The 27,398-nt window shown below is 47.2% G+C and overlaps 1 protein-coding gene across 7 annotated transcripts in view; it reads right to left on the minus strand.

Moving 5' to 3' along the window:
- Nucleotides 1-27,398, minus strand: part of JAK1 (Janus kinase 1) — a 58,678-nt gene that overhangs the window by 24,783 nt on the left and 6,497 nt on the right. For 2 of the 7 annotated variants that reach the window (XM_035564496.2, XM_050712401.1), the window contains exons 2-4: nucleotides 5,709-5,788; nucleotides 4,487-4,685; nucleotides 2,088-2,211 (exon numbers count right to left, since the gene is read on the minus strand). In XM_035564496.2, the coding sequence (XP_035420389.1) occupies nucleotides 2,088-2,211; nucleotides 4,487-4,685; nucleotides 5,709-5,714 (329 nt within the window). In that variant the 5' untranslated portion in view covers nucleotides 5,715-5,788. Of the gene's footprint in view, nucleotides 1-2,087; nucleotides 2,212-4,486; nucleotides 4,686-5,708; nucleotides 5,789-12,769; nucleotides 13,141-18,106; nucleotides 19,585-19,642; nucleotides 20,587-21,584; nucleotides 21,647-27,398 lie in introns of those variants that run through there. The other 5 variants (XM_050712403.1, XM_050712402.1, XM_050712399.1 and 2 more) reach the window with 5 other exon arrangements.

Here is a 27,398-nt window from a genome sequence, read left to right on the forward strand (position 1 = left end):
CCTGTGCTGTTCATAATTTCTTAGTGCCCAGCCCTCTCTCAGTTCAGGTTCCCAAGCCAAGACACCAAACAGATAGTAAACGAAAGAAAGGAAAACCCCACTTCAGCAAGGCACTACAGTATTCCTGGGGAGACAGGAATCTCTAGATTTTAGCACCTAAATTTATAGAAGTTCCTGGAGTGAGTCCTCATCACCCACCCAACGTGGAAACATACAAACACTAAACACAGTGGAAAATATTTTTTAAGAATTAAATTAAAATTAAAAACAAAGCATCGAACTTTTCAGAGGATTAAATTCACACAACTGTATGTTTAAAATACCCTCTTTTTTTTTCTATAGAGAAAAGCAGACCACATCAAATTCCAGCATCAGGGGAAAACGTCCCAGATTCAGATTATACGAAGAATTTATTATTTTTTATTATCAGTATACTGTTAATCTGACTGATCTCTTGAAGCAAGAAAGGGCACTTAATGCTCTGTAACAAGCTTTTAGAGTTTTCAGAGCTTTCTTTAAAGAGTCACTCAATTCACTCTTGTAGGGTGTTTATCTGCCAAACTTAATCACAGCTGTTTAAATCCAAGATTAGCTGAGGTTAAGTCATTAATGCTGCTAATAACGGCATTTATGCGGTGTTGCAGAAAAAAGAAAATACTATAGTATCCTCTTCCTCTTTTGAATGTAGGTATCAGTACCATGATTCTTTGAAAAGCAAAGATCTTTTTGTAAACTGGCAGTATTTTTTTTCTCATAACAATTCAACCAATAATAGTAACAATTCCAGTATAGCACAAGTTGTAATCAGAATTGGAATACTTTACAGTTCAAAGATCCCATTTACAAAGCTCTCTTTTTGTATCTGCATAAGCAAAGTGGCTGTTATTCTCTAACAAGCCTAGAAAACGGTTTGGATGCACAGCCTGAGGCTTACATGTGCCAGTTCCCTCATTAGCATGTACAAGTGATAGCAATGTTGATTATCAAGAAAAAGATATTACAATGCATACAGCTATATAAGCACCCCATTTTAGAAATGTTTTTCTCTGTAGCCTAAACTGACCATATATGTGAGTATTACATTTTATGCCAAGGAGGGGTGTTATATAGAAGCTTATTTTCTTATAGTTGTTCCTTGAAGAATCAACAAAAGCGTGATGATTAGTGCACTTGCTTCAGGAACATAGGCAAAGTTTCAGAAAGTTCAGAAGTTTCTAGACTAATTATTCCTACATTGCACACTTAAAGCTCATACTGATGCAAAAAGTCAAAATTTAAAAAAAAAGAGGAAGCATAATGTGCAGAACTGGATTTCTATCAAAACAGAATAACAAAAAAAATATCAAAAAGGAAGGACATCTTTTCTTTAGCTAGCGAATGTGGCAGTGCTCAAGAGCTGCCAATTCTGCTGCTTTCACTTTGCAGTGGATGACAGCCAGTACACGCATTCTGCCCCACACATCTCAACAGGGAACGTGCTGTATTCTAACAGTACCCCCTGAAGTTCAACCTCCTGGTATGTATGGAGGATAAAGATCCTGCCAACAACGGCTTTGATTTTCTGATGCTTTCTCCAGTCTAGTAACTGCCACCCGCAGTCAGGCCACATGGATTCCCCTACGGTCCTAGAGGAGAATTTCAAAAGCAACAGCGTGTTGCTTTCTCCTTTCAAGCTAATAGCAAAATTCCCATTGACTTCAGCAGGAGTACAGTTCACTCTGAACACTTCAAATGGAAATTGAAACATGCAAACTACTGATATGATAAAACAACGTTTCTGAGCCATTTTTTTTCAATTTAGCTGTTAGACAGTTCAGTCACCTACTGTTTCGTGGATATGGGTTCTTGTGGTTTTCAACTTCTGGGGTGTTTTTCAGGGTTATATAGCGAAGATGAAAAAAAATCAGGAGACGTTTAAAGCTTTTCCTGTTAATCTCTTATCTATGGTGTGAAGAGCAAGCTGCTGCTTTTGGTTTTACTTTTTAGCTTCTTTAGTGAGTTCAGTAGTATGAGTTAGAGCATCTACCTATTGTTAAGACAAACGCCCCAGTTCCCAAGGAATCATTTTTCAGATGTTTTACACTTACCTCATTCGATAATGCAGCCGGTGAGAAGTTTTTTCATCTATCTTAAAGACCTGGTTTGGTGCGTACCAGAGTCTTTTGTTCTCATCAAACAGTGCAAAGAGATTATGGCACAGAGGAGATATAGCTGTCAGAGGAAAGAAAGCAAGCACATGAATTTACAAGGCCACAATACATATGCACAACCTAAAAACATAAATACATAAATTAACTATCTGATCTTGCAAAATATACCATAAAGAAAAACTGACACAAGGATTAGTTTAAAACAATTATTAGAAAGATATGACCAAAGGGGAAATGCAAACTGTGTACTGGTCGACTCCACTGATTGTATTATGTATTAAACAGCCTGACATTTCTATTAGCTATTTCTACCATGGAATTTATTTGGAAGTTGATTTTGCCGAAGGTCTGAACTTAAGAGGAAAAGCCTTTAAAAAATTCACCTTTTCCAAATTACAGAAATGGGTGTTTTAAGAGAACCACTCAGCAATACCACAACTTTGTTCTCAGTTTTACTTTATTAATAAATTTTGCTCCCATAGCTGAAAGAGAAGGTTTTAGGAAAATGATCAAAATCCCCTTTTTGTTAGCAGACAGGCACAAAGCATAACGTACCATTTTTCCATTCTTAGCTAATTCAGCAGAGGGTTTTCCAACAAAGAACAGACTTTAACTTGTAGGTCTAAGCTGACCTGCTTTAACCTTTGCCTTCACATCATCCCAGAGAAAAACAAGCTACGGTATGTTTACAGGGCTGTGTTTGTTTGAATTCCTTGCTTCAGCTTCCTGTTCAATAGGAAGCAGTACCTTTTTGCAAAAGCCCCGTCCAGGCAAGAAGCTGTGTCCCAGAGAGCACTAAAGCATGTGCTTAAGTGCCGTTCTGAATCAGGGCCAACTGCCGAGCACATTGTTTGGGTCCTACAGAACTCAGTGAAACCAATTCTGCTTCGGATTTGTAAGAGAGAGTGCAAAAGAGAAGAAGAGAAACCAAGGAAATAAAACCTGAACGACCTAACTGCAAAGTTCACAGAAGATGGGGCTGGACACCCACTACTTCCAGCAGGCCAACCAGCAGCACGTAGATGCCGTCGGTGGTTTAACTACGCAAGCAGTGATTTACAGCGGAGACCAGCATCACAGGCTTGCTGAAATGGGTAAGACTTTTGTCCTTCACACGCACTTGCTGTGGACTTAGCAAAGACCAAGAGAAGGCAGAAAGAAGTTCCCTTAAGGAAAACTCACCTAAAGTCATTTCTTTAACGGTTGTAAACTTTCTAATAGAAGTTACTGGCAGCAGTTGCACAGTATGTGGGCTCACACCTCTACAAAGAGCAGCAGCTCATAGCTCTTACATGCTGACACAAACAGGTTTTAAGTACTCCCCATTCTCATTAAAACTATTCAAAAACAGTATGAGTGCTTATTTGATGAGATTTGTCCTTCAGATTCCTATCATTCCTGTCTTTAGAATGAAAGAGAAGTAATTAGGTAAATGAACTGGAGGGTGCTCAATCTCACAAGAACCAAGATGGCGTGGGAAAAGAAAATATTGTAAAACTGCAGAAAGTTTATGCCCAGAAACAGACAGTTAGATGTTTATACAGCTGGATTTACTACTCCCGTATCAGCTGAACAGTATTTAGTATTCCAGGAACCTTGGGAAACAGAAAATTCTGGGGGATAAAAGAACCTCAGAAGTTCAGAAGTATAAATGCAGAAGTACACTACACCTAAGATTCATGAGGCTTAAACATAGATTAAACAGACTGATTCCAGTAGAATTATACATATATTCAAATATTTTGCTGAGTCAAGGAACACAACGGCAAAGCAAGGAGCTTTCATTATACATTTCTGTATTACCACAATTGTGCACAGTTACGGTAATCTTAGCTGGTGAGTTATTAACACTACAGACATTGTAATTCTGCAAAGGAGTGTCGGGCAACAAAAGAGAAAATTAAAACTAGGAAAGCAGCAAATGGTTATATTTTCTCCGATTAGCCCTTTCCAAAATAATATGGAACAGATCTTGACAGGCTTACCAACTAGTATAAGGTAAAAACAGCTTTGTGTAACACATTTGTACACTGTGTCTCCTCTTCTCCTATAAGAGGCCTAATCAATCCCACTAAAAGAAATCAGTACTTGTATCTGCCAGAAACCAGGGCAAGAGATCACCATTTTACACGAATCTCGGGAAAGTCTCTTCCATTTCTTCCACTCTAAACAGTTTGAGAACTGCCCAAGTAGACCCTTGGAAAAGGTTTCCACCCTAGACTTTATATCATGCATACTTTTTCTATACGTATTGACTGATGTGGAGAGAAGGACATACCACTTTTAATGCTGTCATGCCTTGTCACTGAAAACTTGTACAAAATCCATATACTCACAACACCTCCGGGCGGCTTCAATGCACAACTCTTCCGAGGTAAACTCGCCGCTGGTATACCGAATGGGATCTTCATCTTGCAGGTAGAAAAGTATTTCTAAACCCTGATGCTGAGCTTCCAGGTTTACTTCGCTCTTCTTTGTGCTCCTCATTTTTGCACAGAAAGCCATGGCTTTGCAATCTTCTTTTACATTTAGATACTGAAAGTGGAGGAAAAGTATTTAAAGAAAACATGATGAAGGAGAGTTTGATTGATTTGGTTCCATGTTTTTAGTTGCCAGTTCAGTAGCAAACATTCCAAAACACAAATTTCCATATTGAAAAAAAAACAGACAAAAATAAAAATGTGACTGGAAATAGACTATTTAGGTCATAGAATAAATAAAATGCAATTCATAGATAAAATTAGAGATTGCTTGAAGGTACAAAATTGAAGGCTCAGTTTGGCTCATCCTTATTTCTTGTGAAAATATTTGTCAGTACACAAATGTGTTGCTTAGAAAGGTTACTGAACACTGTGATGAGCTAGGCACAGCATTTCTCGATCTTTTCATATTGGTAACCTGATTATTCAAAGCCAACATTTTTCATAAATGAGGGGAAAAGTGAAGAAAGAAATGTCAATGGTTATTCTGTTTCTGGTAACTGTTTCAAATAATTCCCCTCAGCTGAAGTTCTGGTTGTTCCACAACTATTCTGAAAGGTTTCTCTTACTGTAAAGCAGGAATAACTTTCACATCCTTAAGTATCTAACTGATTGAAAAACAATACTTGAGGCTGGCTAATATAAACAGTACAATTTACGTTTCCTTAAAAAAAAAAAAAAAAAGAGTCAGCTTCTATTTTTACAATCTATCTTAACAGCCAAATACATCTGATAGCTTTCTCCCATCCCACCCTTTGGTTTTTTGAACTCCTTATACTTCGTGTGTCATGGTGAAAAAGTGGGCTTAATGAAGTATCTTTCAGACTGCCAAGAAGGCATACAAGGGAGCTCTGACTCGAAAGGAAAGGCGCGTAGCATTTTATACTTGGTACTTAAATAGAAAGGGCAGAAAGGAGTTAAGTGACCACAGACTTCATTTACTCTGGGGTCTGTGTTCCACATTTTACTAAACTTCAGTTCAGTTAATAACAAAAGCCCAAACCACCAATTCTGTAGTTTACAAACATAATCCTCCCACCGAAAAACAAACAAAACCAAACCTCATAACCCAACACACCTGCATTTATGTGACTGTCTGATCCTCTACGTGACTGAAACAGATTATCTTCACGCTCTCCAAGAGCAACTTGTACCTGGCTGGAAAAAAAGAAAAAGTCAGGAATTCCTTTGTACAGCATCAGAGGCACCAAATATACAGTCAGGATGATAAAAAGCCACGTGCACTCTGACAGATTCTTCCCATTAATGTAACCCAGATCCAGATCTAGTCAACCAAGTACAGACAGAGCAAGCATCCAGGAGTGCAGTCCACACACTCTTCGTAAATCTACTAATTCCTTTTGCCTCTTTGGGTGCACTGGTTGAGAGGCAAACAAAAAGCAGGTGGAAAGCCTTGATTGTTTTATCGTTTTTTCATATTTTCAGAGCATCAACAATCTGTCTGGTCATGCCCATGGCAACCCTGGGAGTATTTTTCCCTTTGCTTCACCTCCTTCATGGCTTTTGAAGTCACTTCATTCTTCGTAACTTTTAACTGAATATTAGCAATTGTAATTATTCCCTAGACCCTCCTTCCAGATTATCAGGTTCTGTTCTTTGCCCTTTTACTCTCCTTTGCTCTGTTGGAGATGCAGAGCCTTGGCTGGGTGGCAGAGGATAAGGGAACTGCCCACAGGAGTGAGTATCACTGCAAGGCTCACATTTCTCTTGGAGGAACCTTGTTCACAAGGAACACAGCAGTAACTTCCATGCCTTCAGGCAGCAGGGACACCTTCCAAGAGCCTATGTTTTTTTAAGCCTTTCCCATGACCACAAATAACCTCAGTATTCTGGGGCTGCTTTGCAAAACTACCCACACCCAAAGGTACAGTTTATCTGTACCACCTGAAGCAAACTAGGAAAACATCAATACCTTTTTTTTTTTTTTTTTTAATGGTAGGTGTGACACTGCCTCTATTTAATGTATTGTCTTATGCTGGGGCTGTAAAACCAAAGAGGTGCTACAGGGATGCATAAGAAGCACAGGGAAGAGTGGGCATCAGTAAGGAGTCTCCCTAGTCCCAGTCCTGATGACAGAGCGCAGAGCATCGGCGAAGGAGCTGGCACGTGCGGATGTTCCTCTTCAAAGAGCACAGGCACCATCCATCAACCACTGCTCCATGCTGTCAAGGGGAAACCTGACCAGCTGCACACCAGGAACCACCAGGAACCACTAACTGGATGCAGCAGTAAAACAGAAGTGCCAAAATGTGACTACACCAAACATGGTGGTACCGCTGGTGTGGTAAACGTTGCCCATCACCCATCTGAGGCTGAAAGACTCCTCCATTTGTATCCTCCATCTCTTCTTTCTCTCTTCTTCCCTCTCTCTGCCAACATGTACTTGAACTAAATGTGTATTGGTTTCGCTGCAACAGCATCAGGCTTTAATCCCACATAGCAGACTTTAAAGATATTGCTTTATAAGCCTTAGGCTTAGTTTGGGGAAAGCCTGGCACAGAACCACAAGCTTCCCTTGTGCTTGGAAAGTGCCCAGCAAGCATCACACAATCATAACAAAAATAATGTTTAACAGCACAGCACATATTTACAATTAAATGGCATGTTTCTTTCATCTGTGTCACGTTAATGTTAAATTTGAGTTTCTAGACACATTCCCTCAGCAATAATATGGGGAAGAAGTAATTGAGAGCACGATTACTGGAACATGCAGACAAGCCAGTAATTATGTCTGCACAGCACCAGAAAATGTAAATGCAAAAGGTTAAGGATGGAGCTGTTATCTAACTGAAAACACTCCCTTTTCAACGACGTATCTTGCAACTGAAACTCAATATATTTTAATGTCTGCGTGGGCATAACATTAAAGAGATTGTCTAGAGGTTTTAAAATGTGAAGGCAAATGTAAAACCATTGCCCTTGCAGATTCATAAATCAAAACTGTTTCTTTTCAACGTAGCATTCCTTGGTTTTGCTTAATAACTGGTGCTTGTTTCTAATCGGGGCAGCAATTCCCAGAACACAAAAGTACCACACTGCTGCTTCCACTGCAGCACGCTTTTGGGGGTGAGAGGAGAGCCCAGCATCCAGCTCCCACCTTGCTGCTCACTACCAAGCCTTCCCGAGGGTGCTGCGTTCGCTGTCAGGAAAGCACCTTGTCAGAATGGCATGGTGACGGTCTGAGAGCCCCACTGACCTCTCCCCAGCCCCAGAGTAACATCACTGAATGCCCCGGTCCCGAAATGGCTGGGCTCCTGGCCCGGCCTGCCCGAGGCCACCACGTTCACCTCAGTGCCTCCACCCAGAAGCCCGCCTCACGCAGCCCTGTCACAGCTTCATCACAGAAGAACCCTGAGGGGAATTTTAATCCTTTGCCACTTGGTAGTTTCAGAGCCTCGGCGGAGCACTGATTTTTGTTTATCTTCTGCAGATTATCTCCTTCCCTCCTGAGTGTTTTGCTGATGAGTCTGTGGGCACCACTGCAGCCCTCCCCTCGCTGAGTTCATTTTGCTTGACTCGCGCCACGCTTGGCGGGCCTCATCCTGCCCGGCGAGCCCGTCTCCCAGCACCCACGCCATCCTCCACCAGCGTCACCTGGGTTGGCGGGGACACGATGACAGACGTGCCCAACTCTGCTGGAAGCCGTGCGACCGCACGGCCCTCACTTTTCCCAGAGCACGTTTCTCTTCACCGCTCTCTGTTCCTAATGCGACAACAGTTTTCTGCGACGCGCTTTGAGAAGATATGTAGGGCAAGATAGGACACCCAGACACCATCTGCTAACACCACATCTAGAAAGCTGATGCATTAAAGTCTTTTGAGCTCTCCCCAAAGCAAAAGGTTTCTTTCATCACTTAAATCCTGCCCTACCTACACACACGTATTTGCCACCTCCTTGGAAGCCCGTATTGGAGTAACCGAGTAGCTCAGCTAGTTGACAGGGAGAGCCAATTCCCAGCCCAGGGCACCCACCAGCAGAGGGGGACAATGACTCATCCTTCTCAAAACCAACAAAGGGTTTCAACCACAAAAATGCGTGATTTTTGGTGCACGGGCACATAAACAATACCACGGCGTCACAAGTGTCAAAAGCGACATCTAATTTCTTTGGACTAGGTCAACCTACAGACCTAAGACCTGCAGAAAGCTTTCTGTCCTCATACACAGATGAGAACCCCGTAAAAATTTGGTTATCAGAAAGATGCAAAGTTAAAACCTACAGAGAGGGAATTCTGGGAGGCAGGTTGCTCAAAATCAGTTTGCTTCTGGTCTGGTTACTGAACTATTAAGCCTTTATGAAAATTTGGAAGAAAAGTATCTGGTGAAAACCTCCAATTCCTGCCTAAGACGCTGCACCCAAGATCTCATCAGTAAAGGCAGAGCAGTTCAAGCCCAACACCCCTGGCATTTCTAAGGAAAAAAAGACAAACATACAACATTGTTGAATAACCCCTCCCAACCCCTGTATGCCTCAAAAGTCAAAGAAAGAGAAGGAAGGGGAATAAACTAAATACTTCGGAATCTATTTGCCAATCTGTCCCTGACCAGAAGGCAGCTGTCAATATGCCGGTGGGGATGGAGGAGCAAGAAAAGCCGACGGGGCTGCGACACCTCCTGCCAAGCTGGCACATTCTGCACCCACTGAGAGCCCACGCTCTACAAAAATACCCAGAAACGCAAGAAGCGTTTCCCTAGAATAAGGAAACAGGATTAAATTGTCAGCTGGGGGATATTTCAAGGTATCAGACACCACAGAAATTGGCTCCGAGCTCCACCAGGCATTTGTAAATCTCATCTCACATGAGCTCACACGAGGCTCTGGATGCCCCCTAGCTCTGTTTTTTTATGTGAGCAATGGAGTTGTACATGTAAGACGTTTTCCCAGGCAAAGGCAACAAATGAAACCTCCACGAGCTTTGAGAAGAAGCCCACACAACTCATGTCTACACTCAAGCGGAGGCAAACCTGTGCGCTGAGACTTGCTTGGACCTGAAAATTAAGTTTTGCTTCCTGCACGTTTTGGGGAGCTGACACGAAAGCGAGACACGGACGGACGGTGCTGCCCAGCTGCAGGAAGGCGCCAGCCCCGCTGCACCTCCCCGGCCATTGCTGCCAGGCACTTGAACCACCACAGCCAAAGAACTGGAAGCAAAACGCAAAGCTGGAAGGCCTGTTTCAGGGGCAAAAGTCCCTAAAGCACAAGGAGAGGAAAATCCCAGACAATATCTGACCAAACTAGAACTTGGTTTTATGCACCATTTTCAAGCTCTTCCTCTTTTTCTTCTCTCGCAGCCCGCTTAGTTTCTTGTTTCATGAAAAGGACACAGCCAGGGGATGTTTATGACTGCTTACGCTCACAAAGTAACATGTAGACTTTCCTAAAATGTTCTTTTTGAAAATTCAAACCCCGTACTACAGCGCACAATGAGGACGCCTTCTAAACTGCATCTGTGTCCTTTCAGTGCATACGCATTATTACTTCATCCTCGCGATGGATGCGCTCACTGCCTCCTTTTTTCCCACAGGACCCTTTCGCTGAACGCACCGTTCGGGGTTGGCTTTGTTCTCAAAGAGTGATGCCACCCCACGTTGTTTACCTCTGCCCTACAAACAGCGTTATTAATTCCCCTTGGGTTTTTCTACAGTATTCATTCTGCGATGTGACTGATCTATATGCTGAAAAACTTTGTTTTAAACATCGGGCTGAGAACACAGAACGGAAATTTTCAGCAAAATTAGTTAACGTTAAAGAGTAGCGAAGTTCTTAAGAACTGAAAAACGGAGTGCACATGATGGGTAGGGCAGCCAGCCTTCACTGTACGCACGCTTACATGAACAGATGTGATATATTTCCATTTTTAGCAATCTAACTCTGAAAAGCAGAGGATGCAGGCTCCTATAGCGTTCACGTACTGACTACTTCAGACCAGACTGAGCGCTTTATGAACCCACTCAGTTTGCTGTCACACTATGAGAACTAAACGCGCTCATTTCCTGTGCTTTTCCAACGCGATTTCAAAAACTTCTGCGAATTTCATGACATGTCACCTATGTGGGAAGAACATTTTCAGCTCACTCGAAAAGCTGTGTGTTAATTTACCACATCTGGTCTGTAACTGCAGTTGTAGACGTGTGAGCACGCACACAAAGTCCCGTTTTCCTCTCTTTCCAGCCCAATGTTCCTTTGGACACTAACTGGGCTTCCCCTGGCTGGGCTGGTGTGGAAAGAATAGCCACCGGCGACTCTTTGAGCTTGCTTCTAAACTATAAACTTGTACCAAATCCTTTCTCATCCACAGTTTCTGGTATAATAACAACTTCAAATGATACAATCTGATATATGCTTCAACAGTCAATATTAAGCAGCTTTCAGCTAAAGCAGTACCTAGGAGGTAAATATATCTGCGTTATCAAGCTTCAACCCACCTTGGAAACCTACCACACCTACCGCACAATGACACAATTTCTGTTACCACCTCACAGCCGATACTCCCAAACTCACATCACACACAAACCAGATAAAAGTTCTTTTGTTGCTTTTGTTTTGTTTTTTTTTTTTTTTTTCCCATAAGCCGACCAGCTAAAAAAAGCTTCATTACTAAGACTGATGCTACTGGGATTGCAGGGGGATTCCAGGCTTGAAGAGAGAGGATGGACAACCTGATTTTTTTATTCCTGCCTGGGACACGACACTAATGATCCCTTTCCTTCCTCTGAATCCCCCTCCAGGCTGCTCACCTATGTCCCCTGTGCTGTGCCAGCATGCGGCGGCTCGCCCCGCGCGGTGGCGACGGAAGCCCGCTGGCCAAGAGCCACCCCATCTTCCCAGCAGGGAAGCAGGTCTTCAGGAAACTCGGCCTCTTCCTGGTGGCACGGCGCTGATTTCAGGGCTTTCCTGAGGGTCAGTTCAGATGTGTGGAAAAGCTTGCGGGACAATCAGCCGGCGTGGCGAAGAGCTCCACGAATCCACGTTTTCTTGGAAGAGGCAGCGGTACGGGCGTGCAAAGCTCGTTGCTTCAGGGCTCAGCTGGCAAGTGATGCTCGGCAGGTCGCTGCAACGGGCACGGCCAGACCACGCACGTGCCCTCCGTGCCCGTCAACAGCTAAAACTCCGCTGCAAGACTCTGCCACGCAGAAGGACCAGAAGAAAAAACACAGCACGTGTGACAACTGAAACACTGCAGGGACCGACACCGGCATGCAGCTCGCTGCCGCGGGTGCTCAGGCGAGAGCAGCCACCCGGCCGGGATGGTGCTCCCAAACACACACGGGGACCCGGTGTCCAGCAGTGTGCCGGGACCTCATCAAAGCTTCAACACCTCCCTTCTTCCTCCCTGACACCCTGGCGCCCCGAGCTCCCCGACCACTTGGGACTGCTGTAGGAGCCACCAGCAGTTTCCCCAGCAGGAAAAGCCTCCGGGAGGGAGGTGAAGAAGCACTTTGGCCTTCCAGATGCAGACCTGTGACTCGCAACAGCTCCTCTCTTTAACTGGACTGGATCAAGAGAGGTCATCGCTTTGTCCTGCTTCGCAAGCTTTCCAGTCTCTCCGATGCCACCGTGCTGATACATGCAACGAAGAGCCCTGACGCCTGGGGACTCGCTATGCGTCTGCACGCTCTCTGCAGGAGTTCCACATGCCACGATCCATCCAGATCCACCCTGCTCAGCAATCCCAGCTGCTCGGCAGGGTGCAGGTGCAGGGGAAATGAGCCCCAGGTCCGTTACAGCTGCCACGTTTCTCCTGGGTAACTATTTAGACTTAGGACATACCCGGGGGCATCTCTGTAGCCCACTTTCACAAAACTACATCACCTTTAGCATAATACAGCAACGATATGTCCCTTCAGATATAACGGCCATCTCCACGGTCCACTGGTGCTCCCCAATGGGGGAATCCTACGTTGTATTTATTTTTAAAGAAAAGGAGAGCTTAGATTTACGATGATGGCACTTGGACTTCCAACCCTGCCTTCGATCTTTCCTAAGAAACGAACCAAAACAAGCAAACAGCTGACGCCCAGCAAAGGCAAGAGTGCTTAACCAGCACAAGAACACTATCAGCACGCCTCTTCTGCAGGCGAGCAGAGGAGGAGAAATTCAGCGACGTGCCCACTTACCAGGAAATCGGCGCCGGCGCTGGTAACCAGCCCGGCTCTCCCCCGTCCCACTCGGCGGCCTCTAGCACAAGAGGCAGAATTAGCAGCAGTAGTTCCCCCAAATACCAACGGTACGAGTAGGCAGACTTCACACACGCTACAGCTTTCTAGTTCGAGCGTACGTAAAACCTGCGAAGGGGCCGGGACTTCTCGGTGACCACAGAGCTCCTGCAGAGCTACCCCTCGCCGCGGCTTGCCGGCTGCTCACAGACCACTCTCGCGAAGCTCCCGGCGCGGTAACCGCACACGGTCACTTCTCTCGTGCTCAGCCCTGTAGCCACTTCCTTGAGAGCAACTACAGATGTTCTTAACCTTTCTCGCTTTCAAATCACAAAATGGAGACTTTTGTCCCAGTTCTCCCCACCCCCTGCTTCCTGCTCCCCGGCGCCTGGCTGCACGTGGTGGCACCCTGGGGGGCACCACCAAGCCCCGGCCCCACGCCTCCCCTCCGTATGCCGGGGGCACCAGGCCTCAGAGAAGGACTGGGTGAAGGAAGAGGTGTCGCCAAAGCACAAGTTCCTCAGCCCGGAGGAGGAACTCACCCAGCACCATCCAGAAGCACTTCTGGCACCCAGCACCTCCTGAGCAGCAGGAACCACCCGAGGCGAAGAGCAACCTCGGGCTGATCGCAGCAGCCCTGCGAGGGGGAGCCGAAATGCTAGCACCTCTTTGCACTTTCACCGCTTGTAAAGGCTTAAACAGTTTTAGCTATTTGGTCAACATCTACTGTGCACATGGCAAGACGCTCAAACCCCCCGGACTGCTTTATTCACGAAGATTTCTGGTAGTCACGGGCTTCCTGTGGCGGCTTTGCACTTTGGTAAGTGTTTTTTGATGGTTTGCTTTTTTTTTTTCTTTTTTTTTTAATGTGGTGAGAAGATAATTTTAAAGCTCACTCTTAAGGGCTCACCATTTAAAACAAGTTATAAACAAAAGCAAACAAAACTTCGCCAGTTATCTTTGCCTTTTTGTGCAGAGCAAAACCACCAACAAAGACGTCTACTAACCAGTAAACATGCGTTCTATAATAAACCTACAAAACCATACCATTTCAGAGCCAACTTTGGGTTTGCTATCAAGAGTAAGAGCATTTTAGTCTCAGAAGTCTCTTACCCCTCTCTGAATTCTCCTGCTTTTCCCTGTAACGCCGGTAGCCCCAACACTACAGCCCTGCATGCAGTTCTGGCTGGACCACGTAGCCCCACGGTACCAGAACAATTTCAGGGTTAAAGACGGTCTCTCAACCGAAGCCCTTCCCGTCAGGCGCCACATAAAGAGCTCCAACGCGACGCAGTAAGGAGCTGGGAGTTGAAGCACGTACATCTCCGTGAAGCGGCAGGTGCTCTGGTAGCACAGGGGGTGCCAAGTGCAGCTGCACGTCGCGGTGCAAAGACATCTGTACAATTCTCCACATGCAGTCAAGCAGAACAGGAATGGAATAACGAGAAAAAAATCAGTAGGATTCGAGATCTGAGCACAGACTGCCTCTGGTCTTACCAACAGGGCTGCAGATTAAGTTAAATTGGCAAGAAACGTTGAGGCACGTTCCCTGCCTGCAGCCACCAAACAAAGACTCTTCTCCTGCTGTCCTCACCCAGCTCCTCCAGCAGTCGCACCCACTTCTGTCCATTACCTCCGACAGGTGAATGCATAGCTACACTGCCATCAAGAGAACCAAGGAAACCAAGAAGGAAAAACGCACCTTACCAGTGACAAAGGATGCTCCGGCGGCACCCCGTGCCCTTCAGGCAGGACCTGCCTCCTGCCAAAGCTCCACCGGGCACAGCAAAACCCAGCAACGCGAAGCAACGGAGCGTAGCTTCTGTCTTCCTGTCCCCCTCCTTTCCCCCAGCACACATGTAAGGTAGGAATATGGCAGTACTACCTGCCAGCACTAACGTCCCATTCCTTCACCGAGAAGGACCAGCCAGCCTTTCTCCAACGCATGAAGCCCTACAACCATCAGGAAAAAACGATGCTTCTGCATCTAGAAAGTTGGAGGCACTGGTCCAAAAGTGGCACTACCTCTCCCTCTGCCCGATATAAACTGCATTTTAATTTCTGCTACATCATGCAAAGCACCACCTGCGTTTGGAAACAGATTTGCCCCATGCGTGGCTCTCTTCTCCGTGACCGTAAGCAGAGCCCCTCCAGCCCACCCCATGCCCCACACACTGCACAGGTCCCCAGGCACCCTCTGGAAATAAGATGCAGGTTACCACTCTCACTAGTACTAAAGCAGTCAAAAAATGGAGGGTAAATGTTTTAATGGTAGTAGATGTTGCAAAGGGGAACCATTACTTAAACGCCAAAAGCATTCAGGTTAATTAACACTGCAATAAACAGGCAAAAAAAAAAAAAACTTATTTATCCACGTATGCGCACGAGAGACGTGCTGAAAAGAAAGTGAACACCAAGGAGCTTTCCAGCCCAAAAAGTTCCCATGGAAAGCCACTGGACTACGCTGATTCAAACTATTTTAATGATCAAAACTATTTGGGCTGCGTAAAGAAAACTTGTTCCAAGTTCAGAAAAGCTGGAGAAGGACTAGCTCAGCACTTCGTGTTAAAACACAGCCTGCCCACGGACGAGGCCTCCGGCATCTGAGGACAGGGAGCTGCACGGTGGCAGAGGATCCGCTCAACCCGCAGGAGCGCAACGTGGCCCGAACGCCGCGCCTGCTGTTAGGGCTCTGCTGGAGGGGGAACGCTGGACGTAGAGCTGGGTGGGCAGGTGAGTGAGGCGGCTTCAGAGAAGGAGCAGCTCCCAAGTCCTCGTGGCATTTTCCTGCATTTTGCGATTGGCGCATGCTGAAACGAAGTAACTGGATATATTTGGCTCAGTCTGGGCGGTTTTCTCTACAAAGTTGTACAGTTTTTGGTGGTTTTCTGGCTCAAGTTACACAGGGCTTCCTACCCGCTCCTGGCAGCACGATGGAGATCAGCCCTGGGAAAGGAGAACCAGACTCACGTCCCGACACTGCTACTTGAAGCTAACTTTATTCCTATTTTACTGCGACTACCTCTGGCGTGCACCGTGCATACGCTGGCCTGCTCATGCCCACGCACATTCCTCCAAAGACGTGTACGACCGAGGAGGAGAAGCACCGGCTGCTGTTGGGACATCGTTTTTAATGAGTGGGAAACGCAGGTCTTTATTGCCCAGCTGTTGCGATAACCACGCGGAGCAATTACTTTTTATGACTGACTGATCACCAGAGCACACCTGCAGAACAGCCAGCTGTAAACACGTTTACTCCCATTAGTCAGAAGAAGGAACCCCACTAGTTAATGGGGTTGTCAGACACAAAATAAGAGACAACGACACTGAAGCTCCTCTTCAAGTCCATTCACTGCTTGTTTTCTGCTCCCCTCACCACTTCGCCAAGGCTGGAGCTTCTGGGGGAGGACAGGGGAGCAGCTCATCCCTGCCAGGACTGCTCCATCCGTACCACCAAGGGCCTCTCCTCCTGTGGTTCATACATCCCAAAGGCCAGCCAGGGTGGTTGCATGCGTGTGAGAAACAGAAAAGGACAGAAAACGGTGCATAAACTGACTTTTAGAAAAAAGGAATAACAGTGACAGATCTTGAAACTGGTTTATTTTCAGACTGCCTGGGGCAGGAACTCCTCTTTTCTCTCTAAAAAGCCGAGCGCTGCTCTACCTCTTCTCCCACTAATGAGCAGCACACGTCATAGCTGAAAAATGAGTCTGCGCTGACCTTTGCTCGCTTTGGTCTCAGGTAAATGGTTTGTTAAGAAAAAAGTGCTGTGTTCGAAACACGTTCCCCAGCTGGAGCCGGGAGGGTGCCTGGCAAGCCTTGCACATTGTCCTTTTCTCCTGCACCTGACCCAATGCAGACGTCTGCCTCCGAGCTGGATGCCACGTGCTCCTCGTACCGCCGGCCTGGGCAATTGAGTCCAAGATGCTTCCTACCTTGTCCTAAAACGGAAAACTAGAGTAGGTCAAACGAGGCTTCCAAGTCTTTCCTTAGACTAACAAGGGACCTCAGACATCCGCAGCCACGCTCATCTCTTTAGCCTGGAGATTCAAACGCTGGATGAGCAGACTCTCCCCCGGGATATGCTTCAGTTTACCTGCAATTATTTCTAGATTCCCAGGCCTTAATGAATATATCGCCTACCTTACCATAAAGAGGAGCACATAAGCCCTAAATATCACCTGTAAGGGTAATAAACAGCTGCAAATCTCACCCTAAGTCATTTTTCTCTGATCCAAGCCATGACAAAGAGCTGAATCTGGAAAAAAAAACATCGCTTCTCACAGCTTCAGGCTCGTTTCCTCCTAAAAGTCAAATATAAGTAAATCAGCAGAAGCCAATTAAAATAGAGGAAACCAACCAGTGAAGCTATTTAGAAACGAGGTTTGCATAGACAACTCGAGCTCTGCCAAGCAGCAAGGTTACCAAAAAGCAGAGCCCGAACCGCGGTGGCTCTGCAGCAATAGGATTTGATGCTCCTTCTCAGCTCCTTCAGCCTTCCGTGCACAGCCCTGCAGCCAACGCTTGCTGCTTTATGCATGCACAACTGTTCACCTGGAGAGGCATCACCCGCTGCTTTCAGGGTGCAAATGGTGCCAGCCACATCTCAAGTGGCCCCTGGATACTAGGACAGCACAGGTCCCGTTGTTTTTGTAGTGATTCTCCTACAGGACTTGAGAAATCGGCATAGCAGTGATGCTGGCTGCCAACCGCTGCAATTAGTCTTATCTAAGAGTCGCTGTTTTCTGCCTGAAGTGGAGCAATACGCTGCTACCCGTCTAGGATTGTTCTGATCTCCCGAGACAACAAAGGTAACCGACAATTCAGCGTTTAAGCGCCGCAGACTTAGCCACAAGCAGCTTGTTCTGCAGGAACGGGGGCCGAGAAGGAACCTGTAAATCGGGCCCACCCCTCTGCTATCCCCAGCGTGGCACAGCCACCAGCACCCAGCCCGCCTGCACACACCCGGATTAGCTGAGTAAAGCAGTACGGGGTCTCAAAACACCGTGCCAGTAACGGTAGAATTTTTCAACCAAAGTTTTAACTGATTTCATCGAGTTCTCTGCTTTCTACTGAACAGCCACCCCCAGTCTAACTGGGGATGCTGCGGCTTGACGCGGTGCGCTCGTCACAACCAAGAGAACTGCTGCTGCGCGTATTTTGTCAGCGATGACTTATATCCTAGCATCGCCCTATCCGACAATCCAAATATTTGCATTCAATTCATTCAATCTCTTGGACAAATCCCCAGGCTATTTTTAACTAACCAGATAAACGGAGTAAGTTTTACATATTGACCTCAGAGTTGTGTCAACAGCGGCTCAAAGGTGGTAAGACAGCAGTGGCTCTAGCGTACATCGCTGAGCAGCAGAACTTTGTTTTTCTTCTCTCCACGAGTCCTGTTTGCGTTACAGGTTTTGGAGCTTACGCTGCAGATTTCAGAAGCGTCCTCTCGCTGATGGTTTGGTCACAGAATGACTGAAGCTTGCCTTTATGTTCATCTGCACCCAGGCAGCCTCTAGCCCTTGACACAGAGGTGGGGCAATGGATGGGACCTCACCACACACAACAATTTCTGAACAATTTCAGTCTGACAGTCTAAACACTTTTCTGCCTAGAAAGTCCTGTACCTCTTCCGGTTCACCCGTCCGACTGAACTTTTCTCCAAAATCCTGATAGGGTTGAATCATCTCGCGTTTGTTTACAGTTCGTTGATTTCTCTTTTTAGAAAGCATCTCCTTGTCCTGTTCGCACAGCTACTGCACGGTAACTTGGTGGTCTTCCCTTTAACAATGAAATCCTCCTCCTCTGAGCGTCGCACGATGTACGGAAATGGTGGAAGAAGTCCCAGTCGCACATACTCTGTATTTCAGAGCATCGAGTGAAACTCTTTGAAGTCTAGCTATTATAAAGAAGTCTGCCCAAAGAAAAAAATAAAGTTACACAATGGTTGATGTAACTGTTACATCTTCAGGAGTCTGCTGGCACTCCCGGGAGTGCCTTTATATTACACAAGTTTACAGGAGCTCGCTGTTCCTCCATTTCCAGTTCTGGCTAAGAGCAATTTAATACAAGTTTATGGCCAATCCTCACCACGCACTTCCCAGTCCGGGTGCAGTTTTACGGCAGTTCTTCAGAAGCACACGGGAGCAGACGTTGCTTGGCTGCAGCCCTCCTGCCCTCGCTTCTGAGGCCTCTCTCCCAACAGCTCCAGGCTCAGGACCATTTCACTGCTGCCCCGACTCAGCACCAACAAGCCATCAGGTCTTGCTTCGCCTCCCGTTGCTGATGAGTCCCACGATACCAGCTGCACACACAACAGGTCGGCCTTTCTTTCCAAGAGGCTGATGACCACGAGTTATCTCACCTTTAACAGCCGAAGCATGCCCAGTTTATCCCAACTCAGCCACAGTGCCTCTGGTCTGAAGAATCGTGACCCCAACCAGCTTCAGAACCAACACGGAGCTCGAGGAACCCGGCTGTGCACCGGACGCTTGTTTGCACAGCACGAGAAGGAAGCGACTGCCAGGCCCTGCGTGCGCCCCACGGCTGCGGCCCTTCCTGCAGCACCTTGCCAGGAGGTGGGGACGGCAGGGGAGGGGCAGCTGCAGGCCGGCGTAACAGCGAATCCACAAGCCACACTCTTGCACCTTCTTTGGCCCGAGCCCAAATCCTCACTCAGCAGCAGTAAACAGGAAGCCACCGCTGAACTCCACGACACACGCACGCACCCCAAGCGACCTCCTCTACTTCTTCCTCCTGCAAATACAGCTGTCAACACCTGTGAAGAGAATACCTGTGTCTGTCAAGGCGTGGGCCAGGGCTGCACCTTACCGGTCGTCTTACTGGTCTTAAGAACTGCAGAGCTGAACGCGCTGCTGTCCTGAGAAAGGCAGCACTCGAAGCATTACGGAAATTGCAAGCAGGGTTATACAACAGAAAAACTGTGAATTGAATATTCATGGCGGATAAAACCCCAAAATACTTTTAAAATGTATTAGATCACATCCCTTACGAAACACCCGGTGGGGCACAGAAGCATCCCTAGGTGCTACCGTGCTACTTTCACCACCCTGCCTCGCTGCTCCCGCTGCAAGGTCCAGCCCTGAGACCAATTTACCCGCGGGGGGCCAGATGCGGCGCAGTGAACACTGGACAGCAGTACGTCCGAAAGCACGAAGCAGAACAAGAACAAAAATTACGCCAAGACCTAAAACCCTCAGAAGAGGCAAGACTGAAGACATCACTCCAAATCAATAAAACAAGTCACTGCCATAAAAAGCAGCTTAAAGACCTAGCAGCTTTTAACTACCTTTCCTGTAAAGAGCTCCGTACAGTAAATGTGAGTAAGCAAATATTAAAAATAGCCACGCAGGGACTGTCTCGTTCAATCACTTTTAGCACTGACTCAAACGTGGCTGACTCACCCCGAGTAGCTCCCTCCGTACCTACTTTCCCAGGGCTGCCTGAAACTTCTCTTATTTTACGCCCCGGCCAGTGTCACCGCCGACCTCGGGGCCTCTGACATGGCCGGGTCACGCGTGTCCCCACGAGCAACACCCACCGTTAGCATTTCATCAGAATTTTGTAAATATGCTTTCAGCCTTTCATGATCACTTCTAAGTAAATGACTCACGGCATTACACTACAACGGACTGAAAGCCAACGTGAAGAAGGACCAGAAGTTCAGAAGTTTTCATGGCTAAATCACTCTTGAAAAATTCTGCTATTATCACCAAGCATCTCGCTCTACGAAACCTCCTCCTAGCCCCTTCCCTTCCAGCCACAGCCGTGCTGCTACCTAACAGACCACGGGTCTAGGAGTTGGCACGTCGTGAATGCAGCCTGCCATCCTTTGTTCAAACCACACCAACAAAAAAAAAAAAAAAAAACAGAAAAAAAACTTTCTAAAGCAAGCCTTAGTCTTATTTACTGTAGTTTACAGGAACTAGCAGTCACATACAGGGAATTTCCATATTGCTAAGTTCGTAACTTCTATGCTTCAGCTGCACATTTACGATGAAAACAGCAGCAGGGAATGGAACAGCTATCACAGAGCCTTCGCAGCAGCTGTACAATTTAATCAAGGCTAATCAAGCTATTCACATCACTTGCAATCCGCTTAATACCGCACAGACGCTACAGGTGGCAAGATGGGATCTGGACACCTTATATACAGCAGTACTCCTCCAGAACTGTGTGTGTGGTATATATGATTTTTAATCAAAGTCTTTGCCAGACTCGCTATAGCATCCACTGATGCAAATAACTTTATTTTTATGTTCATGCCTTAGAAGAGATCATAAAGAAAATGACCAAGGGAAGAAGCATGAGAGGTCGATGGCAGCAAAGCAACGCACAGTTGGTCCATCAGAACACAACCTTCAGAAGTTATGTCAAGTTTTTATTCCACCTTCACTTCTCACTGACGAAACAAGTGGGAGTTTCTGTTGAGGCTGAGCAATCTGGGGGGGGACCAACATCAAGGGAAAAGAAAAGGCACGAGGAGAATCACTACCTAGAGCAAATACTTGCTATTTCAGCGCAGCTCCAGGCTGTGGGGTGCTGTATTTGCACTGCTGTGTTGGCTGCCATCGGCGTGAATCATCTGTAGTAACTTTTCTACTACGTTACATTGCGTCAATCTTTAAAGTTATCACTTTCTGTTCTTCCCTGCCAGGACAAGCCTAACATGGCCTAACACCCCCCAGTCTGGGGGTGCCCCAGCATCACCCGGAAGAAAGCGAAGGTAGATAAACATTTCGCCCAGACTGACCCGTTTGTTCACCACCAGACAGCGTTTGTTTGCTTCCAAACCTACCAAAAACTAGCAGCGATAAAGTCTGAGCTCAAACTGTCAAGTCAGAAAAACAGGAACTGTGCTCTAGGACTGGGGTTTCGTGTTTCCCCTTTTCAACTTGATAACAGAACTGACAACACACTTTGCATGGAGACCATGAGACGCAACGTCTTCTGTATTTATGGTGGAGGGAACGAGCCTAAAATCAATTCTCTGCTGTGAAGACACGGGTATTATTTTAAATATAGAGAGAGCATAGCTCCATGCTATGTTTACTCCTTTTCGTAGCTGCATGAATGACAAAACAAGAGCAAAGGCAGCTCAGAAGGAAGGGGAACCAGAGAGGTCTCCCCGTGACCGCCCCAGCAGCAAGTTAGGAAAGGCAAGGTGGGGGAAAGAAGAGCAGAGAAAGTTTGAGGAAATTTAAAACGCCGCTCCCCTGGTTTTACACGCCGTGCTCCAGCTGTACGTTTTCCAATTACAAAGCCTGAATTTCAACACTAAGGACTATTAAGAAAAGGAACTGCTGAAAAACAGCCGGGCATTCCCTGCTCCGCTCCAGCTCCGCAGGCTGACAATCTGCAACCACCACGGTGCTGCTAACTGGGAGAAAAACATTTAGCCTGTAGCGAGAGATACCTCCTGCAAAAGAATACCCAGAGAAAAAAGCTCAGGGGAGCAAATCCATCCGTTAACGTGCAGGCACTTGTGTAGAGACTTATGAAAAAAGAAGCCGGGAGGCGCACGGTGCGCGTGCCACCCCCCCAGCACAGCCTGAGCACGCTAAGATGGCTCCCCGAGCCTCGGCTCTGTGCTCTTAACCATAAAAGTACTTCCTTTTTCTGCCCTTAGAAGTAACTTACAACTTCACTCGTAAGTTAGCACGCAGGAATTTCAACAGCAAAGCTTCTGCCACGTTTTATTCTTCTGTTGTACACACATCCCCGTATTTACGCACACGCCATATATAAGGTATACAGACTAAAACAGTCCAGACCCTACAAAGACCTGCCACGCCACGTAAGTGAGGCATTGCTCATCATTTAGAGAAGCCCTGGGGAATTTTAGGCAGATGAGAAGCTTCACGCCAAACCCCTGCCCTAAATCACTGCCGGAGGGCTGCCGTCCCCTGCAAACCAACACACAAACGTCCAGAGAACCACCACGCTCGGCTAATTGCAGGATTTAGTTAGGAGGCAGCCGGTCAAGAAGAGTATTGATTTGTAACCTCATCAACTGCTTTAAACCCTGGCAGGTTTGCTTTGGAAGAGAACAATTATTTCATTAAACATTAAGCAAATATTAGCTGCGTTAAGCAGCCGTCTGTATCGAGGAGACTTCAGACAGAGCAAACTCACAGGGCAGGTAGAGCTGATCTCACGCTTCTTTTTTAAAGAAAAGCCAAACCTGGCTGCAATTCCTGCAGTAACTCGGATGCATCGCTCCTCCAGCACTGTAGACCCAATCTTTCCTTGGGAATAGAAAATTTTATTCCCCTAATTTCTAAGGGGAAATAAATCCCAAACCCGCAGCATGCTGTAGGTTTATAGACACGTAACAAGGGCAGAACTTGCTCGTGCCCTGTCGGTGCGCCACGACGACTGTCACAGCACCACGTAACAGCCACCGCAGCGAATGTCACCTCCTGCTGAACGCCGTCCTGGAGGCTCCCAGCACCAGGTTGAGTGTCCTGGGCACCGCAGAAATCGCGTCCAAACCCAGCCTACAGAGTACCTGCATCCTTGCAGGACTCCGAAGCAGCAAGAGCTGGGGAGGAGGGGATTTCAGCGCTTCCCACAATTTCTCCTTTCCTCTCCAAAACGCATCTTATGACAACACGTTGGAGGGAGTTCTGGGAGACTGTTTTTAGAGATATACCTGACAGTTTCTGCTCTGGCAGAAGCGTGACCCACACGGAAGGAGGATGCTCACGCAGAGCCCGTTCCACCCTTGGTGCTGCTCCGCTCCTTTCCAACCAAAAGCTTGAGCAGAACAGGGTTCTCAACAATGCCCTCAGAAGAGGGCACAGATCCGATTTTATGTTTTTTAATGCATGACACCCACAGTTATCAGATCCTCACACTGAATCCTTTTTCCGTTTTGCAACCAAACCACCGGAGAGCTGACTGTCAGCATCCATCAGTTCCCAACGAGCCTTTCTGTCTTTCCCCAAGTGCTCAGCGTACAATTGATCTCTTAGCATTAATCTCTCCTGAAAACCTGAAAGTCTAGTGGAAAAAGACAGGCGGAAAATATTCTCACGAACAAGTTCACCTGAACGTAAGGAAAAGACCAAAAGCCCTTTCCACAGAGCCACCACGAGCGGATCCAGCTCCTACCACCTGCGAGGGGACAGAAATCTGCCTCCTACTGTTTTGTAGCCAACCACGGCAAGGAAGGCCAAAGTACGCTCAGATTCAAGGAGTCAGAAAAAAATGTTCTATATACTTCGTTTCTTTGATGATAACAGAAGACCTGATTCGTTAAGTGTTAAACCCATCATAAATACCAGACCACTTTTTCCCCCCCCCCCACCCTGCAAGAATTTTTGACAGCTAAGGGACTGTGACCAGCAATCGCTGGAATCAGGGCAAAGGACTTCGTTCAGGCCGCTCCAAGCCTCCCTTTCTGCTGGCTGATAGCACACACACAACCTGCTCTCCGGAGCAGCAAAGGCTCTGAAAGCCACCCTGCCATTTCAGCTCAGAATGACGGAAGCTTAATTGACGGTCACAGAAGCCAAAAAATTTACCCTGTTATTAGCACATTCTATATGGGATGTTCCTGGAGCGGAGCTCTTGGTGCTTTGCACAAGGATGCCACGCTACCAAGGTGCCCTTCACCAGGGTTTGACTCTGAAGTAAGTCCTGAAAAGTGACCTCTACTAACATTAGCTTCTTCTTCAGCCTTGGGTTGGCGCTCAGCAAATCCCATCTGCAGGCTCTCCACTAAGAAAAAGGATTTTAGTTTAGAGCGTAAAGCAGTTATTGAGGCAGCAAAAAAAAAAAAAAAAAAAGCAACAAACTTTTATTAAAATCTTTGTCCTAAATAGAAGAAACCCCTTCTACCTCTAGCTGTGCCCTGGCCCTCTGCAGCTCTGTTTTCCTACCCTGACCATCGTGTGAGCCTCAGCTGCTGCGGCAGCGCGAAGAACCGGGCTGAGCTCCACGGGGGCTGCTTGGGCAAGCAGAAAGGGAGCAGCGAGCACCAGGGGATGGTAACCTCCGAAGCCACATCGAGCACATGTGCAAGCTGCCCTGGCTCTGAATGAGGAACTAGCGCCGGTTCATCTGCTTTAAAAATGCGAGCTGAAATACGTGGCGCGACTTACTTCTAGACGGAGCCATGCAGAAAAGACGTCGCAGTTTAAAAGCCTTTGCCAGCTTCAGCAAAATTATCAGGAAGAGACAGTGGTTTGCATCTCCGCTGTATTTTAAAGGCTGCACTCGCCACAAAGTTTGGTACAAGTGAAGGTTTTGAAGCTTGTAATTACTCAGCCTTACCGGCACGCACTGATTTGTCTGCACCGCGTTCGCTTGGAACTCCCAACACAAGCGGGACTCAGCAGTGTATATGTATAAGAGAACAGCAATTTATATTAATTGGTAATTAAACTTTATCAAGTAATTAAGCACCAGAGACATAATGGATTGAAGAAGTTCTAAGGGACTCGTTCCTCGGAGAAAGAATGAAGATCTCAAGGCCCACAGTGCCAGCCCTGCAGGGATGGAGCTAACGCACGACCCCGATCTGTCTCCCTTTGGAGGCAGAGCCCCGTCACAGATTTATAGGTTGGCAGGTCCTGCCCTTGTCACGTCTCATTAATTCTCTGAGCGTGGAGAGCAAGAGGGTGGTTCTAAATAAGCGCTTCTCCGTGTGCTAGATGGTACCAGGTCAGCAGGCACACACCGCGGTGCAGGTCAGCTCCAGAGAACGCTACTTCGTGTGCGCAGGGCTGGATGAAGCCGAACTGCTTCCACTTCCAAGCACACCAGCGTTTCTCCAGCGGGACCGTCACAACAGAAAGCATCCAGGTTCACACATCCCTGCGGAAAGCAGGGGAGGCAGCTGACGGGAAGCCTTCTGCGCTCTGCAGGCATCCTCAGAGCGCGCTGCTTGCCCTGCTGCAGGGGCGACAAGCCCCAACAGGAGCGCCCTCAGGCAGCGCCGCTGCGACCTGCCACGTGAAACCCCGGTCCTGCCGGCACCCCCGCAGCACGGCTGCCTCCTCCCTCCACACGCACACCGTAAGCGAAGAAAAATCTTGGCTCATTCTTCTCTTAATTCGACGGCAAACTTGTAAGAATACGGCGCGATAAAATCGGGAGACGCCTTCTTCGCTGCAAGGCAAACTTTCGGTCAGTTCCAAAGGGCAAGCAGGGAACCTGTACAACGAAGCAAACACGACTGGCATCTCAGTTTTCAGGCTGTGCTCCCATACGCCAAATATTCAGGATATGAAAGATGCCTTTTTTTAAAGCAAAGCGAGCCCTCTGTTTGCCAACGTGCCTTCTTATACAGATGTAACTTGCCTGTGTTGCAGTCACGTGTGCAGGAAGTTGACAGACCTGTAAGAGCAGCAGGATTTTTTCTTTTAACTTGGCCGAAGATCGCTGTTCGTAGTTTGAAAAATGATTTCTTTTTTCTTTTAAGTCAGCATTCCCTAAGCGTCCTTTCACTTACTAAGTCTATCTTTAACAGTGAATTTAAACCTCTTATTGAAAACACTCGTAATGCACGGTCGTGAATCACTCCCAAAGTCAGTGCTGGCACAGAACAACACAAGCTGATTTTCTCCAGACAATGCCAGTGGTGAGACAAAGGCTTCCAGGCAGGAATGCTGGTGGGCAACGCTCACGCTAGCAACGTGCATCTACGTACAACGCGCTCATCGAGCTGCGGGGAGCTTGTTCTGCATCATCAAAAGGCACGGCCCCTGCTCCTTCCACGCACCAGGAACTGCCATCGGGGCAACGACACAGCACACAAGTCCTCTTGGCAATCAACAGCTGTGACCCTACAAAACAAGGGGGCCGAGACAGGCTCGTTTGCTCTGACCGTGCCATCACTTCAGAGCTGGATCAACTCCTGACTATTCCCCGTCTCTTACAAGACACAGTTATTGAGCGACTTTCCAAAAATCGATACGTAACAGTGCAATAAAATGCATTTAAGCCACTCTCTAAGCCAGGCGGTGATGTTTCTCATAGAAAACCAGTTGCAAGGGTGCTGAGGTCCTATCACTGCTTCAGAAGAACACGGTGTCCATCACAGCCTGTACCGACTCGTGGCGGACTAACTCCAGGCACGTCAGCATTAGACGTGGTGGGAGGCAGCACCCGTGCTAAATTACGGAATCGCAGCCACTACTGCGGCAAGGACACCAACTGCACCTTGCTCTTCCTTCAGCTTACGTCCTTGAAGCACAGGATGCCACGGAGCCCAGGGAAAAAGATTACATATAAATTATATATTAATATGTCACCGATGTATTATTAACGGGGGAACAATTATCTGAAGGCTCCACTAGGAAACTGCAAGGGGGAGAGGTGCTGAGGGGTGCTCGCCCTCTGGGTGCTACTGACCACCCCATCACTCAGCTGGCATCACTCAAGTGCCGGCCGGGTAACAACCTGGGGACCACCCAGTCAGCCGGTGCAGAGCTCTGAATCTAGGAAAAAAGGAAAACGACAGGAGGATTAAAGCTGAAAATTCACAGAGTTTGAGGTCCCAGCGAGATGGGAGAGAAGGCATCCCTGCCTGCACGCTGGTGGGGAATGACGGTTTGTG

Source organism: Cygnus atratus, chromosome 8, assembly GCF_013377495.2.
Source record: "Cygnus atratus isolate AKBS03 ecotype Queensland, Australia chromosome 8, CAtr_DNAZoo_HiC_assembly, whole genome shotgun sequence".
In the NCBI taxonomy this organism is placed as follows: domain Eukaryota; kingdom Metazoa; phylum Chordata; class Aves; order Anseriformes; family Anatidae; genus Cygnus; species Cygnus atratus.